Genomic DNA, 17,781 nt, shown 5'->3' with positions numbered 1-17,781 from the left:
CCCATAGAGCAAAATCATTTAAAAATCCCAATCCATTTTCCAAAAAACTATTTTTAGTAAACAATTAAAAGTTCCTTAAGTTTTCTTTATTGAAAACATAAATTTTTTATGAAACCAGACGTTCTAAGAAAAATAATGAAAATCAGCAGTAATCATTTTTACTTCCCACCAAAAATCAATAGATGGTTTAGATAGGGGCTAAATCCAAAATTATAAAGATTTGTGATTTAATTAAAAATTTTAAATAGAGGAAAAAATTAAGAAAATTGAATTTATTTAAAAAAATTTTTGAACCACCTCAATAACATACATATATATTTTGTATTGTTTAATGTTAGTTTTACTGATGTTATTCTATTCTTACTGAACAGCTGCATCTGCGGTCATAAATACACATGTACAATTAAGTGCCCCCACAGTACCTGATTTTTGTATTTCTCGAATCGATAACAAATTTAAAATATAATAATTTTTAACAGTGTAATTCGGTTTATTTTTAAACTGTACACTAAAAATAAGCTGTACACATTAGCATGAAGTCACCAGCAGAACACATCAAAATCAACTGTTTATTTATAATCAAAGAAAAGTGTGACTGAAATCTATGTAGGCTTCATTTACTTCCGCTTATTACAGAATGAAAACCCCTAAAACAAAATCTTTACTTCGGAATAGTCACCTCGAAGAACTGCAGAGTGGATACTGATAACAGGTGTGTTTTTCAGCATGTGTAATGTTCAAATTCATTGCGCTTTTAGTAGCCTTAAGGTGTTTGTTTATTTATTGTATGTATGTACGTTTAGTGCAGTACATATTTGGATAATTTGAAGAAAAAAAAACACGATTTGTCGCATTTTAGATAGTTTCTCTTATTGAATATGAATTGAAATTTAAAATAATTTAACAAAAACAACTAACAATTTTTGTTGCAGAATATTTTAAATTATTATTTTAATTGCTAGAAGCCCACTGTTTAGTAATTTTTTTACTTAAAGCCTGAAAGTATGCAGTAGAAAATATAACACATACTACATAGCTAATTTTGGAATAATTACAGGAAAAATAACCCCCTCATTTTATAAAACGAAACTTTCGTTAACGTAAAAAATTTGTATGAAGAATACTGGGAAATTTTTGAAAATTTAACCCCCTCATTTTATAAAACGAAACTTTCGTTAACGTAAAAAATTTGTATGAAGAATACAGGGAAATTTTTTAAAATATGAATTTTTTCCATACAAATTTTTTTGAACGTTTGTCGTTTCGTTTTATAAAACGAGACCCTAAATTTTTTCCATACAAATTTTTTTGGAACGTTTGTCGTTTCGTTTTATAAAATGAGACCCTAAATATAAAATTTTTTAGAAAAAAATTCTAATTTATTAGATCTATGTTGAATTTTATATCGATATTAATATGAACATCAGGGTAATATTTGGAAGAGGGCCTTTGATGAGGGCTTCCGAATTAAAAATATTAACCCCCTCATTTTATAAAACGAAACGACAAACGTTCAAAAAAAATTGTATGGAAAAAATTCAAATTTTCAAAAATTTCCCAGTATTCTTCATACAAATTTTTTACGTTAACGAGAGTTTCATTTTATAAAATGAGGGGGTAATTTTTAAAAAACAAATAGTTTTTCCCCCTCATTTTATAAAACGAAACTTTCGTTAACGTACAAAATTTGTATGAAGAATACTGGGAAATTTTTGAAAATATGAATTTTTTCCATACAAATTTTTTGAACGTTTGTCGTTTCGTTTTATAAAATAAGACCCTTTGTCCGATTTTTTAACCATAAACAGTTTTTTTGTAAAAGGGGTTATATGGAGGGTATATGGATTTATCCTCATCGGTTTAGACAATAATTATTTGTTTTGAATTTTATCACGGTACTCGAATCTTTACTTTAATTATGAGGTTTAAAGAAAATTTCTAAAGGAAATCGATAATGTTATCGACCGATCCTCATCGACCGATCCTCATCAAATTCAGTTGAAAAATTTCAGTTCCTATAAAATTACCGTAATTTGTACGAACTTTTGAGCCATTATTGAGCGTTAAAGTAATTATCTGAAGTGGACCTTATTAGACCGATCTTCATAAACTCTTGTACATAAATTATGTTTCGTAAAGAAGTTGTTTATTTCGAATTTCAATGCCTAAGGGTCTCATTTTATAAAACGAAACGACAAACGTTCAAAAAAATTTGTATGGAAAAAATTCATATTTTCAAAAATTTCCCAGTATTCTTCATACAAATTTTTTACGTTAACGAAAGTTTCGTTTTATAAAATGAGGGGGTAGTCGTATTTTTAAATAACTAATGAGAGTTAAAGTAATTTTCTGAAGTGGTTCTTAAATGGGAGTTATCGATCCATCTTCATCAAAGTCGGTAGGACGATTACAGTTCCCATAAAACTTGTTTATGTAGAATTTCATAGATCTACTGGTATTTTTATGCCAGTAATGAGCATTAAAGTAATTTTCTGAAGTGACTCTTATATGGGCCGATATTCCTAAAATTTTATAGAACGATTTTTATTCATACAAATATTGTTCATGTCGAATTTCATCACTGTACTCACTATTTTTTGCGAGTAATGAGCGTTGAAATCATTTTCTGAATGGGACCTTATTTGGGGGTAGGGTCGATTATAGGCTGATCCTCAGAGAGTTTTTGGCTCGCACAAAACTTGTTAATGTCGAATTTCATAGCTATACGCGTTTTCTGAAGAGGTCCTTATATGGGGGGTATGGTCAATTATGAGACGATTCTCATAAAAGTCAGTAGAGAGATGATGGCTAGTAAGAAACTTCCTTATGTCAAATTTCATCGCTATACTCGTACTTTTAGCAAGATAAAGTCATTTTCTGACTTATGAACTGTTTTTTGCTCCTGAAAACTTGTGTTATTTTAGAAAGAGACTATTGAATATAGTCCTTCGATATGTATTTATGACTCTGTATAAAAGATATTTTGTATAAATTTCAATTAGGAGCCTAAATTAAATTAAAACAATTACCATTAAAATGAAATATAATCACATTTGTTTATTTAGTGTTAAACACACAGATCGTTTATGTTTGAAATTTCATTTTATTCAAAAGCCCCTGCTAAATTAAATATCTAATCATTTAACAGAAATATATAATTACATTTCTAGTAAATTGAAAATAATTACCTTTTTCTTCTATAAAAAATAGCAATTTTTAATACAGTGGAAAAATTACAAACAAAATCAATTTAACGATTTAATTTCCGTTTATCTCACACCACTTGAATGTCAATCAATATAAATACAATATACGTTTATAAAGGTTGATTAAAAACTTATTAAAAGTCACACTGAATAATATGGGCTGTTATCTATGGCTATTTACTAAAAACAAATAATTTTGAAATGATAAATCTAAAATGAATTTAAAATTTGTACACAAATAAGTAATAATGAGTTTTATTTAGTAAAGTGTAAGTGGAACTTAAAAAAAGAGAACTCAGTCAGGTTTTTTTTTTTTTGTTAAATATGAAAAGAAATAAATTAAGAGCTTATGAACAAATATGTGAAATTTTATTTTTATATTATTTTATTCTTTGGGATCACAACCACGAATTTTGCGCCACATGGCCCAATCAAAGCAACCCAAATAACCGTCTTGTTTAGCAAAAGCTTTATCATTAGGACAGGGTAATGCCACAGGATCAGCACCACTGGCAGTACATAAATAGAACATAGTAGGATCTGTATGTGGTTGAGGCTGTAATAAATTGATGCCTTCACATGGCTCTGGCTCAACGTGATATACACAACTATCTGCCACCTCATCTAGAGGAACACAACCGGAAACGGTGGCATTTTTCACGAAGAAAGTTTCGGGTTCACATGATTGTTCAATAGCCATATTGTCGCCAATACAGAAATAGAATTTAGTACCATCTTCTGAACCCCATAATTCAGTTTCCGATTCACAGCCTTCTACAAGGTTACGTTCTTCTGCTGTTTTAATCACAGCCGCTGTGCATAAAACCAAAATGGCACCCAATAAAAGTGTAACTAAAAATTATAAATAAAATATTTATTATATTTCACTCTGCAATAATATTTAAACACTTTCACACCTTTAATCATATTTTTCACCGTATTGTCTTTAGATTACCGCTTTTAAGAATCAACTAATTTCTATGGCCTACTCAACACTCAAATTTATAATATTTTTTTTAGTTTGCCAATAACAAAAATTCTAAATGAAAATCAAAATTGTATTGACTTATCTTTATTAACCAATATTTGGATTCATGGTAATTCTACTTCAGTCTGCTGTTAAAGAAAAATACGTATCTCTTATCAGTTGAACACCAAAATGTTATGGATGGTATGTTGATTTTGTCATTTAGTTTGGAACACAATGTATAATGATTATATATTAATCGAACTGTTAAAACCACGTTTGGGCATGATGGAGACTTGCTAAAGCGATCGATCCGGTTTTTCAGAAATATCAGAAATTTTAGGTTTTTAAAATGAGCAAAATAGTCCAACCGCAAAACAGAAATTACAAGAAAATATTCAACATTATGTTTATTGGTAAAAAGTGTTTGGTATTAGTCTTTGGTAAATTTGATCTAACATATAGAATGACGTTGGATCGCCAAAAATTCTAATATTCGAACAAATACTAAGAAATTACTAAAATATTCCTTTACATGAAAATATTTTTAACAAGAAATACATTAAAACTACGAAAACAATTCCTATACGATTTGGAGTAGGGTATATATGATTCGGTATAACCGAATTGAAAATATTTTTACTTGAAAGAAAAAAAAACGCTCATGTTTTGACGGTTTTTTTTAAACTGTTATTGTTATTGTTCTCCCTTTTTTTGTTTACTAACATTTTTATTTGTATGCTACTGAGTTCATCACTAGATTTCTGAATTATAAAGTTAATTGTTTTTATACCATTATATAGTGATAAGCCCAATTAGAACATATTTTAAGTACACCGTGAGAAATTTTCTACAAATAATATATTTGGCAGGATATTATAGAGATTTGTGCTAATGTTTGTAACGCATACAAGTATTTATTCTACGCCTATACCAATCGTCGTAAAATAACTTCTAAATTGATATAGCGATGTCCGTCCATCCATGTAAAGGTTGTTATCAAATGTCAAAATAATTTCATGAAATTTTGCACGTAATCTTATTTTGATCCAATAAAGAAGTTTATTCGTTGGCAGACTTGTTTGCTTTTGAGAATTTTCCTATTGAAAATCTGCTAAATAACCAAAATATCAGTAATATTCCGAAAATATCCCTGATTTTTCAAAAATTTTAGGCAATATATATATCAAAAGGAAACAGCTTTCAATTAATGTATATTAAGTGTAGAAAATGTATTACATGTACCAAATCATTTCGAAAATATGGCAAAAAATAATGACTTTTAGCGATTTATGCAAAGAATTCAGATTTTTTTCTAAAAGTTAAAAAAGTACATTACTTTTTTTTCAGATATTTATACCCTATACCACTTTAGTGGGTTTGTGCAGATGTTTGAAACGCAAAATAAAAAATACCAATCGGCTTAGAATCATTTTCTGAGTCGATTTAGTTATGTCCGTCCATGTAAACCTCTAAATCAAACTACAGGTCGCAATTTTGAAGATAATGAAATTTGGTATACGATTTTCTATTGTACCAGGGTCAAAGCCTATTGAAAATGGTTAAAATCGGTACTTTATTTTACGTAGCCTCTATACCCTAAACTCCATGCAAAGCCCCCTTCAGAAAATCACTTAAATCTCCACAATTCGTAAAAAGACTACTGTTGCGATAGAATTAATCATAAATACATTTTATATAAACGTAAATCCACCCACTACATTTTATGAGAATCGGTCCATATTTCCCCCAGCCCCCATATGAATCTTCTTTTAGTCGATTAGTTTTTCATCATTCAATACCTTAAATATATCGGTACAAGATACACTTCAACATAAAAGCTTTATTATGGAAAATAAATCACATTTTATTCTGAAGTAGTGTATCATATGGTCAGCCACGTGCGGCTTTTCTGTGTACATATTTTGTATTTATAGTCAAGTCAATAATAATCAGGGCAACCAAAAATATGCTCTAAAAAAAGTGTTTTATGCGCATAAAAAATGCACTTAAAAACTAAATATATGCTCTAAAAATATACAAAATATGCACTTAAAGCTTCTAATTTTCAAAATGAAATCCCCGTTTTTTACCATATTTGAGACCTCATAAAAAAGCGGGCAGACACCTTCATCTGAATGTCCAATCTGTCGACTTAAAAATAAAGGTTTAACCTTTGTCATGTCTCTATATTTCTTCGAGATATCTTAACTTAAAGCTTAGAACAACCATAAAATTACAAAAACTCAATTTTGCCTTTATTCTATGCCAAACGTATTTGTCTCAATTTGTTCAACCTTTATTTTAAAGTCGACAGATTGGACTTTCGGACCACACAACGGATTTTATAAATGAAGGTGTCTTCTCGCATTTATAAGGTCTTAAATATGGCCAAAAACATGAAGAATTGGATTCAAATTAAGCGATGCTCCATAATTCAGAAAAGTAAACTTAGGTCTCTGGGTTTCGACTTTTTTAAAATTTTGTTGGCCTGTGTAATTTTCTAGGAAATGATATATAAACTTAATTGTTTTGCTTTACATTAAATTGATTTATTTTTTTATATTTGAAAAACAATGAGGGGCGATCATTACGAAAATTGGCAGTTTCGTATAAGTTTAAATACGAAACTAAGTTGTGCCGATTTTTGTAGAGATCCTGAAACATTTAACATAATTATGAGCTCGAGGGCCCTATTCGGGGGAAAGTGATTCTGAGCCGATTTTTGGGTGTTACAAACACCAGCACAAACGCATAATACCCTCCCCACTATAGTGGTGTAGGGTATAAAAATGTTATTGAATTATAAAATAAAGCTTTATTTCAATATTTTTCAAAGTGAATGGGTCAAAAAAAATTAAAAAACAAAATGTTATCAATCAGAAGTAATTTAATTAAAACGAATGGGTTTAAAAATTTATGATTGCTAGAATTAAAAACATTTTATTTAAACTTTTATTTTCTAAATAAAATTTTCTAAAAAATATCTAATAAAAAAATTAAAAACATTTTCTATTTATTAATTTATCAAAAAAAAAAATTGAATCTATTTTTATTTAAAAATTTAAAAAAATATGAAAAAATTAGATGAAAACAACGAATATGCGATTATGAGTAAAATATGCGGAAATATGCTGTAAAATGCTAAATATGCAAAAATATGCTGTAAAGAACAAAATATGCAAAAATATGCTCTAACAAACCGATGCCAAAATTCATTAAATTTTCTGAAATGGATAAATAGCTAACTCACGTCTTCACACGACGCGAAGCAAAAAATAAGATATTGCATATTTTTGGTTGCCCTGATAATAATAATAATATATACTGATAAAGATTAAAATGTCGCACGTAAGAAATAATTAATCATTGCTTTTTTTAGCAAAGCATTTCCTAAAAACTATTTAACAATTTCTAAATTTATGTATTATAACATTAAATCACAATTAATAGTAGTAAAATGGTCTGCTATAAATAATAATACGAAATTTTATCAAAAAATATAACTTGCAACTAAAAAGCATTTGAAATACCAAAACAAATATGTCATTAACTTAGAATAAGAAATTTGTATTTAGTTTAATTTCTTAAAGTGTATTGTTGTTTGAACTAGAAATCATTTGTTAACAGAAATTAATGTGATATTTCATTTAATTGAAAATGTTAAAGGTAGTAAATGCAAGTTTAAGGTGAAATTAGTTCATATATCTGCAACAGTTTAACATTTATGAATTTTAGAAAATTGTTTGTTTTTTATTAAGTAGAAGACTTATTACTTAATTAAAACAAGTTAGAGTGCAATATTCGGCTGTGCCGAATCTTAAATACCCTCCACCATCAAGCTACTTTTTATTAAAACCCATTTAACTATCTAATTTTTAGAAAATTCGACATAAGTTTTGTTTAAGTGGTGGGGGTACTAATTTTTATGCATATATGGAACTAAATTTGATTAGGTCCAGAAAAATTTATATTTTGTGATTTTCTGATATGGACCTTTTACGATTGCTATGACTTATTATGTGCCGATCTTGCTGATGTCTAAAAATGTAATAATGAATTATGTGATATTAAGTGATTTTCAGAAGTGAACCTAAATGGGAGCTAAGACCAATTATGGACCGATCCGGAAAAAAAAATCCGTTTAATTATTTGTATATACAAAATACACATTTATGTCGAATTTTATACAGATAACTTTGATTGTCAATGTGCGTTTAAGTGATTTTCGGAAATGATCCTTATATGGAAGTTGTGACCAATTATGGACCGATCCGAAAAAAATTTCGCATATCGATTAATATGCACAAACAAATTCATGTCGAATTTTACACCGATATCTTTATTAATTAATGAATTATGTGCGTTTAAGTGATTTTCAGAAGTGGACCTTATATGGGAGCTATGACCCGGACAAAATTTCGTAGAGTGATTCATATGTACACAAACATACTTGATTCGAATTTTATCAAGATAGCTTTATTTGACAATTTCGCCTACCCCGAAAAAATTTCGTAGAGTGATTCATATGTACACAAAACTTATTTGTGTCGAATTTTATCAAGATAGCTTTATTTGATTTAAGGCAGTGGACCTTATATGGGAGGTATGACCAATTGTGGACTTATTTGAAAAAAAAAATTCACTGAAAGATTTATATATATACGAAACTTATTCATGTCGAATTTTACCAAGATAGCTTTATTAGTTAATGAAATATGAGCGTTTAAGTGATTTTCGGAAGTGGAGCTATGACTAATTATGGACCGATTCGGAAAAAAATTCGTAAAGTGATTTAAACATACACAAAACATATTCGTGTCGAAATTTATCTCGATAGCTTTATTTATCAGTGAAATATGCGCGTTTTAGTGATTTTCGGAAGTGAGCCTTATATGGGGGCTATGACCAATTGTTGACCGATACAAACCTGCGTTGGTAGAATGAGTTCTGTTCATATTATATTTATATGTGCAAAATTTTGAGTTGATGCCGATATATTTGAGGAAGTTATTAACGATAAATACATTTCCAGAAATATGTACCTTTGTATGGGGGCTATGGGAAATTTTGGATCGATTGTTTTGATTTTCAACATAATTAATCCCTCGGTCAAAAAAATAGCGTATGACAAAATTCATTGAATTATCTTTTGTAGATTCTGAGAAAACGACTTAAAAATTATGAAAAAAAACGTAATTTTTTTCGAGGTAGTCTGAAATTTTTACTCATAACTTTTAACATTGTGAACCGATTTTGCTGATTTTCAATACCAAACTGCTTAGGCCAACAATGAATATTTTCGGGGAATTTGGTTTATTTCGGACATAGCTAGATCGACTCAAAATTTGATAAGGACCCAGAATATATATACTTTGTTTGGTCTCAGATGAATATTTCTTGGTGTTACACACGGAATGACAAACATATATATACCCTCTATCACCACTGATGGTGGTGGAGGGTATAAAAAGTGTAAACTTAGGAATTGTTTTTGACATATCGCCAGCTAAGCTGTTAAAGGGTTTATTAACTATATATATATATATGTATGAGTAATAAAACTTACGCCAAACCATACGATATCCTATAATTTTTTTAAGTTAAGTTTCGGAAGAGGACCTAATAAACTTAGAAACCGTTCAATGACTTCTGTAGGAGTTGTCAAAATGAGGATGAAGATGAGACTGTAATTGCCCTGCCTTGGCAGCTACTAGAATTCGGACACTTAGGTCGGCTTACTATAGCGATTTATCCGAATTATCGAATGTTCAATTGGAACGTTTTATGGCAAACCTACATTTGACAAAATGGGAGTGAACTTCGAATTCCCACTAAGCTAAACGTAATCTTTATAATCACGTTTTTACTCTATGGTAATTATATCTGGTTTTCCTCTTCGTCGGTTTCTTCACACCTTTTCTCTGTCCTCTGTATACTCTTTTTTCTACCATCCCTATATAATAGATGGTAGAAATAGATTGATTAAAGAGTGGAAAATTAGTAATGCCGTTTTTGATAGAGAAACTTGTATACTAAACATATTTATAGGCTCTAAATCTACTTTCCAGGGATCGGGTTGTATGGGTAATATAATGGACCCATTTCAACCAGGCATCATCCTTAGCGAATGTGCCAAGTTTCATCAAACTATCTTAACATAGCTTAATCGAGTCTGAAAATAATGATCACCAGAAATACCAAAATATGCAAATGCATATTTTTTACTGTGCGTTGTATCGACTCATGGACAAGATATCTACATGTTTCAGAACGATTATAGAATTTTGGCATCAATTTTTTTAGCGCATATTTTTGAATATTTAACCCATAGGAGCTTAATTTAATTTTAATAGCATATTTAGAGCATATTCTGAGCTTTTAGAGAAAATTTATCGAAATGAAACAAACAAAAGTAGATATAAATATATATTGTGGGTCCGCCTGTCTACTCGTCTATCTGTTGAAAACACGAAAGGATCGGAACGGAACCAGTTAGAGAGCTGAAATATCTCATTAATATTCTCCATTGATAAGGTTTCTTCATATTGCAAATACACTAAGTTTCCCCTACCAAAGTTTATGAATATCGATCCAGTATTCCCTTCAGAAAATGACTAGTACGACCTTTACAAACTTCAAACAAGTAAGAAAGTATAGTCGGGTGTGACCGACCATATGATACACTACACCAGTTATGAATATTAAATGTGATTTATTTTTCATAATAAAGCATTTATCTTCTATTACCTTGTTCCGATACATTTAAGCAATTTATGGATGAAAAACTAATTTTCTGAAAGAAGCTTTATATGGGGGCTAGGGGCAAATATGGACCAAGCCTGATAAAATTTTGTGAATATATTTATATTTACATAATATGTTATTGTGCTTAATTTCATCGCTATATTTGTGTTTATAAGTTAATTTTGGACATTCAAGTAATTTTCTGAAGGGGACTTTGTATGGGAGCTAGGGTCAAATGAGGCCCGATCACTATGAAATTTGGCAAGGCCATCAAGGCTTGTATAAAACTTAGTTATGCCGCTTTTTATCAATATACAGGTATATTTAACATAATTATGAGCTCAGAAGCCCTTTTCGGGGGGTTCTGTTCTATGGAGGCTAGGTGAAATAATGGACCGATTTTAACCATTTTCAATAGGCTTCGTCCTTGGGTCGAAAGAGGAGTGTGTGCCAAATTTCATCCAATTATCTTGAAAATTGTGACCTGTACCTTGCGCACAAGGTTTACATGGACAGTCAGCCAGCCAGACGGACGGACGGACATAGCTCAGAAAACGATTCTAGGCCGATTGGTATACTTTAAGGTGGGTATAGGACGAATATTTTTGTATGTTACAAACATCAGCACAAACCCCACTAAAGTGGTGTAGGGTATAAATACCTGAGCTCGGTTCATAAAATCCCTCATTGAGACCCTTCTTCCGTATATTTCATATATTTATATAATATAGATGATATATGATAATAAAATTTGGTACAAGTAGAATAAACGAGAGTATATCATTATAGAAAGTAACAAAAGTATCGATTCATAAAGATCTTAGCCCATGTACATATAACGCTGGCTTCCATATTTCCTACTGACTCATTCATTTCTATCTCTCTATCAACCATTTTACTCATTAATTACTTTTTAATAATTAAAAAAATAATAAACAATTATCTTATCTAAAATCCACAACAAAACCAAATACCCAATAATTTCACACCTCCAGCTACAACAAAAATGATAAATGCTTCTACAACTAAAATCGAACAATAAATCAATTTAAAGAAGAAGACAGGCAAACCAACAAAAACATGTTTAGAAACATTAAACGGAAACAGTTTAAAATGTTTAAGATCCATAAAAGCACTTGTCAAACAAAATGTTTTTCAAAATATTGAGATTTAAAGCTTTTAACAGTTTTTTTCTATGTACAACAAATGTTTGTATGAAGAGAAAAAGAAGGCTGGAACGAATACATATAGTACAAGTAAAATAGAAAAAATCCGATTTTCTTCACATGAAATGTTTTGCATAAAAGACAGTAAATAGTAGTTGTTGTTGCTGTTGTTATTGTGTAGTAGTAACAACAATAATAAAGTCATAAACACAAATTGCTTATCAAACATATTCGATTACAAGAAACATTGTGAAAACATTGAAATACTCATTCATACTAGGCATAATATTGTTGGATTGTTGCTGCTCCGACTGTAATAATATTGTCCATGATAATGATGTTGATGCTGTTAAATACTGTTGCCTCTTGCTGTTGTTAACAATAATGATATTGGTGTTAATGTTGTTACACTTGTTACAAACATTTGATGCTATTTTTTGTTTTAAGGCTAAATTTTGTGTAAATGTTTTTTTGTTTGTTTTTCTGTAAAATACCAAAATGACAGATGTACGAGTAGAAAATGCATGTTTACATTTTCAAATGGCAACAGTTTTCATTGTTTTTCTTTGACAGTTGCTACTTTGTTTTTATGCTTTTTTGTGGGGGGAATTTTTGGTATATATTGGGTGGGAAAAATTACATTTGGTAAACATTAAAATATTGTGGAAATTGAAAGACGCAATGAACTCAAGATTTTATATAAAAAAGCTACACCGGAGTTGTTTCCAAACGTCCAATCCGCTTTTCAACAAATACTCTTCAGTAGCAATAAATGCTAACAATAATAATTAATCTTAAGTTTTCCATTAACAACATGTAAAGAAATAAGTTTTCCCCCTCACCAACATTTGCTCATTATTTTAAATTTAAAACTGCTTACATAAGCATTATTTTAACACTTAAAATTGCATTTTAAGTTTTAAATAAAATTTAACTGGATTCGCAATATTTCCCGGATCCTTTTCATTTCAGACATGTATATACACATGTCTATATGTGAAACTTTTTCCAGAGAATTTTTAATTTGTTCATATCTTTTTATTTGCATTTTTCAATTTAATACTCATGCCTAAAAAAGTTTTTAATTTCAATTAAAACTTTGTCATGGTCTGTCCTTAGAATATGAAATGAAAGTGTTTGTCGTCCAGCCTGTTTGTATATGAATCTCTTGCTTTTTCGTTATTGGTTTGCATGCGTTTGTTTGTGAAAAACATTCAGATTTGTTTGCCAGGAAACACCATCAAAAGTTTTCTTGTATATAAGTGTAATCATGATGATCATGTCATGGACACACAAAATATTTGTTGAAATTAGCCTTTTTCTGATTAAAACTTTTGAAATTGGGCGATTTCAGAAGTTTTTTCTTTATTCATTTATTTTTTGTTATTTATATAAAAAGAGAGATTTTGTTGCTATTGAAATTTTATTTATATAAAATTATTAGGAAAATTACAAAATACAAGGATACGTCCTTAGGTAGTATTCTAGTCAATCGATAGGGAGGTTGTGGGTTCGATTGATATTAGAGGCTCTGATAATTCAGTGGAAAACAGGATCGATAACTAACTAACTAACTAACTAACTACTAACTAACTAACTAACTACTAACTAACTAACTAACTAACTACTAACTAACTAACTAACTAACTAACTAACTAACTAACTAAACTAACTAACTAACTAACTAACTAACTAACTAACTAACTAACTAACTAACTAACTAACTAACTAACTAACTAACTAACTACTAACTAACTAACTAACTAACTAACTAACTAACTAACTAACTAACTAACTAACTAACTAACTAACTAACTAACTAACTAACTAACTAACTAACTAACTAACTAACTAACTAACTAACTAACTAACTAACTAACTAACTAACTAACTAACTAACTAACTAACTAACTAACTAACTAACTAACTAACTAACTAACTAACTAACTAACTAACTAACTAACTAACTAACTAACTAACTAACTAACTAACTAACTAACTAACTAACTAACTAACTAACTAACTAACTACTAACTAACTAACTAACTAACTAACTACTAACTAACTAACTAACTAACTAACTAACTAACTAACTAACTAACTAACTAACTAACTAACTAACTACTAACTAACTAACTAACTAACTAACTAACTAACTAACTAACTAACTAACTAACTAACTAACTAACTAACTAACTAACTAACTAACTAACTAACTACTAACTAACTAACTAACTAACTAACTAACTAACTAACTAACTAACTAACTAACTAACTAACTAACTAACTAACTAACTAACTAACTAACTAACTAACTAACTAACTAACTAACTAACTAACTAACTAACTAACTAACTAACTAACTAACTAACTAACTAACTAACTAACTAACTAACTAACTAACTAACTACTACTAACTAACTAACTAACTAACTAACTAACTAACTAACTAACTAACTAACTACTAACTAACTAACTAACTAACTAACTAACTAACTAACTAACTAACTAACTAACTAACTACTAACTAACTAACTAACTAACTAACTAACTAACTAACTACTAACTAACTAACTAACTAACTACTAACTAACTAACTAACTAACTAACTAACTAACTAACTAACTAACTAACTAACTAACTAACTAACTAACTAACTAACTAACTAACTAACTAACTAACTAACTAACTAACTAACTAACTAACTAACTAACTAACTAACTAACTAACTAACTAACTAACTACTAACTAACTACTAACTAACTACTAACTAACTAACTAACTAACTAACTAACTAACTAACTAACTAACTAACTACTAACTAACTACTAACTAACTAACTAACTAACTAACTAACTAACTAACTAACTAACTACTAACTAACTAACTAACTAACTAACTAACTAACTAACTACTAACTAACTAACTAACTAACTAACTACTACTAACTAACTAACTAACTAACTAACTAACTAACTAACTAACTAACTAACTAACTAACTAACTAACTAACTAACTAACTAACTAACTAACTAACTAACTAACTACTAACTAACTAACTAACTAACTAACTAACTAACTAACTAACTAACTAACTAACAACTAACTAACTACTAACTAACTAACTAACTAACTAACTAACTAACTAACTAACTAACTAACTAACTACTAACTAACTAACTACTTACTACAACTAAACTAACTAACTACTAACTAACTAACTAACTAACTAACTAACTAACTAACTAACTAACTAACTAACTACTAACTAACTAACTACTAACTAACTAACTAACTAACTACTAACTAACTAACTAACTAACTAACTAACTAACTAACTACTAACTACTAACTAACTAACTAACTAACTAACTAACTAACTAACTAACTAACTAACTAACTAACTAACTAACTAACTAACTAACTAACTAACTAACTAACTAACTAACTAACGACTAACTAACTAACTAACTACTAACTAACTAACACAACTAACTAACTAACTAACTAACTAACGAACTACTAACTAACTAACTAACTAACTAACTAACTAACTAACTAACTAACTAACTAACTAACTAACTAACTAACTAACTAACTAACTAAAACTACTAACTAACTAACTACTAACTAACTAACTAACTAACTAACTAACTAACTAACTAACTAACTAACTAACTAACTAACTAACTAACTAACTAACTAACTAACTAACTAACTAACTAACTAACTACTAACTAACTAACTACTAACTAACTAACTAACTAACTAACTAACTAACTACTAACTAACTAACTACTAACTAACTAACTAACTAACTAACTAACTAACTAACTAACTACTAACTACTAACTAACTAACTACTAACTACTAACTAACTAACTAACTAACTAACTAACTAACTAACTAACTAACTAACTAACTAACTAACTAACTAACTAACTAACTAACTAGCTAACCAACTTGTATTTACTCAACTTACTTTTCAATGAGAACTTCATACCATCTGCATTACTTTTTAATAGCCTAGTAATGACTACCATTTTATATACTAGCAAACAATAAAAACCTGTGAGTACAACTGCGAACTAACCAATTAGAGTCCATAGATTCGTATCCTTGTCAGCTTTTTTTTCGTTAAAGAAATCTTGAGTTTTTGTTGGGAAATCTAGAAGTTTTTGTAAATTACATACCTTATACTGTTCAAATCAATAGATAAATTCGTACCTGAAATAAAAAGTTAAAAAACAACACATATTAGTAAACACATATTAATAGAAAATTGCTACTATTGATTAGACTATTTTAATACTCTGGCAAGCAAAGTTCATAAAACATTTTAGTTGAAAGTACATTCACTAAAAATAAAACTTATTTAGTAAAAAATAGACAATAACGATGAGACACACGTCTAATATCTTATCTGTCAAGTGGCAATTAAAATATTCTACTCTTTTATTAAAAACACTTACATACATATGTATGTATTCATATTAGGGAGTTATTTTAATAGTATTCATAACAAAAATGTCTAGAATCACTAAACTATGCCCTTCCATATGTCTAGCAGTGGTTTTGTTTATATTTTAAATTAGTTCAGAATTGCCTATTTTAGAAACAATTATCATATGAAAGTGCTAAATTTGGAAATACCCATCTAGAAACCCTTTTGAAATCTTTTAAAATTTATACAATCTACTTGTCAGTTATAATCATTACAGAAGCTACTTAATCAGATGTGAACCGATTTTACATAATTTCAATACCAAGTAAATTGGTTAATCATCTCGTATAGAGTGACAAAATCAATCTATGCCCGATTTTTAAATAATTACACTGACCTTAAATAATCTGTAGAATCCTTTATAAAAACCAAAAGTCAAATAAGCCTTGACTTTTCTAGGTTTATTTCCAAAAATTTCCGATTTCCACTATTCATCAATTTTCAAGATATATTAAATTTTGTATCTAAGACTTATATTTCGATTTAAAATTTTCAATTTAAATATTTTATAAAAAAAGAAAAAAATCTACCCTAATTAGTATCTAGTAAATTTTTTTAATGATAAACATTTTCGTCTCTTAGTTATAAAACGTCATCAATTATTAAAAAAAAAAAATAATAGAGAATGGCATGAGTAATAAAATATTTTAAAATAAGTATTTGACGATATCCTTAGTACTCTACATAACAATTATATAAAAAAATTGTTCATCATTATGTCCTACAAACTAAGTATATCTGTATAAGTAGTCTTTGAAAAAAGGAATCACTCAATTTTCAATCAATATACTGATTACTATTATAAGTCATTATTATAACAGGGTGATGAAATTGTGCATAAATCGAATAAAAAAACGAATACAGCTTCCTCAGCTTTCGGAGAATAAGTAAGCGAAAACAATGGAAAGTCATGTGAATTAAACATAACAACTTCAAGCCTTCCTTGCGAATTTCTTCTTTGTGCAATGTTACAAATTGATTAACATAATAATACTCCCTCTTTCACTTAATGTACCGCCCTTTAAAACTCGGTGATTTTTTTCTACTTTTCTTTATGAGAACACAAAATACAAAAATAGACCAATAATATACATACGTTTTATCGACAATCAAAAAGCCACAAATTACTTTTTGGAAGCATATATAAAAATGAATGACAGCAACGAGCCACCATAGAATTAAAGACCACGC

At 28.8% G+C, this 17,781-nt stretch overlaps 1 protein-coding gene across 1 annotated transcript; it reads right to left on the bottom strand.

Annotated features, from left to right (window-relative positions):
- Window positions 1–3,083: 3,083 nt before the first annotated feature.
- LOC119600946 lies at window positions 3,084–4,234 on the bottom strand. Its single transcript, XM_037951549.1, has 2 exons — window positions 4,124–4,234; window positions 3,084–4,058 (listed from the first exon to the last, which is right to left on the bottom strand). Exons 1-2 carry the CDS (start codon window positions 4,131–4,133, stop codon window positions 3,592–3,594), a joined length of 477 nt encoding a protein of 158 aa, XP_037807477.1. The 5' UTR covers window positions 4,134–4,234; the 3' UTR covers window positions 3,084–3,591.
- Between the last annotated feature and the right edge of the window lie 13,547 nt (window positions 4,235–17,781).

The sequence above is a fragment of the Lucilia sericata genome, unplaced genomic scaffold (genome assembly GCF_015586225.1).
Source record: "Lucilia sericata isolate MDLA Ls3-8-SP2 unplaced genomic scaffold, ASM1558622v1 Contig000129F_arrow, whole genome shotgun sequence".
NCBI classification, from domain to species: Eukaryota; Metazoa; Arthropoda; class Insecta; order Diptera; family Calliphoridae; genus Lucilia; species Lucilia sericata.
Note: the sequence above shows the minus strand (reverse complement) of the source record. Positions and strands in the feature narration are given on the sequence as shown.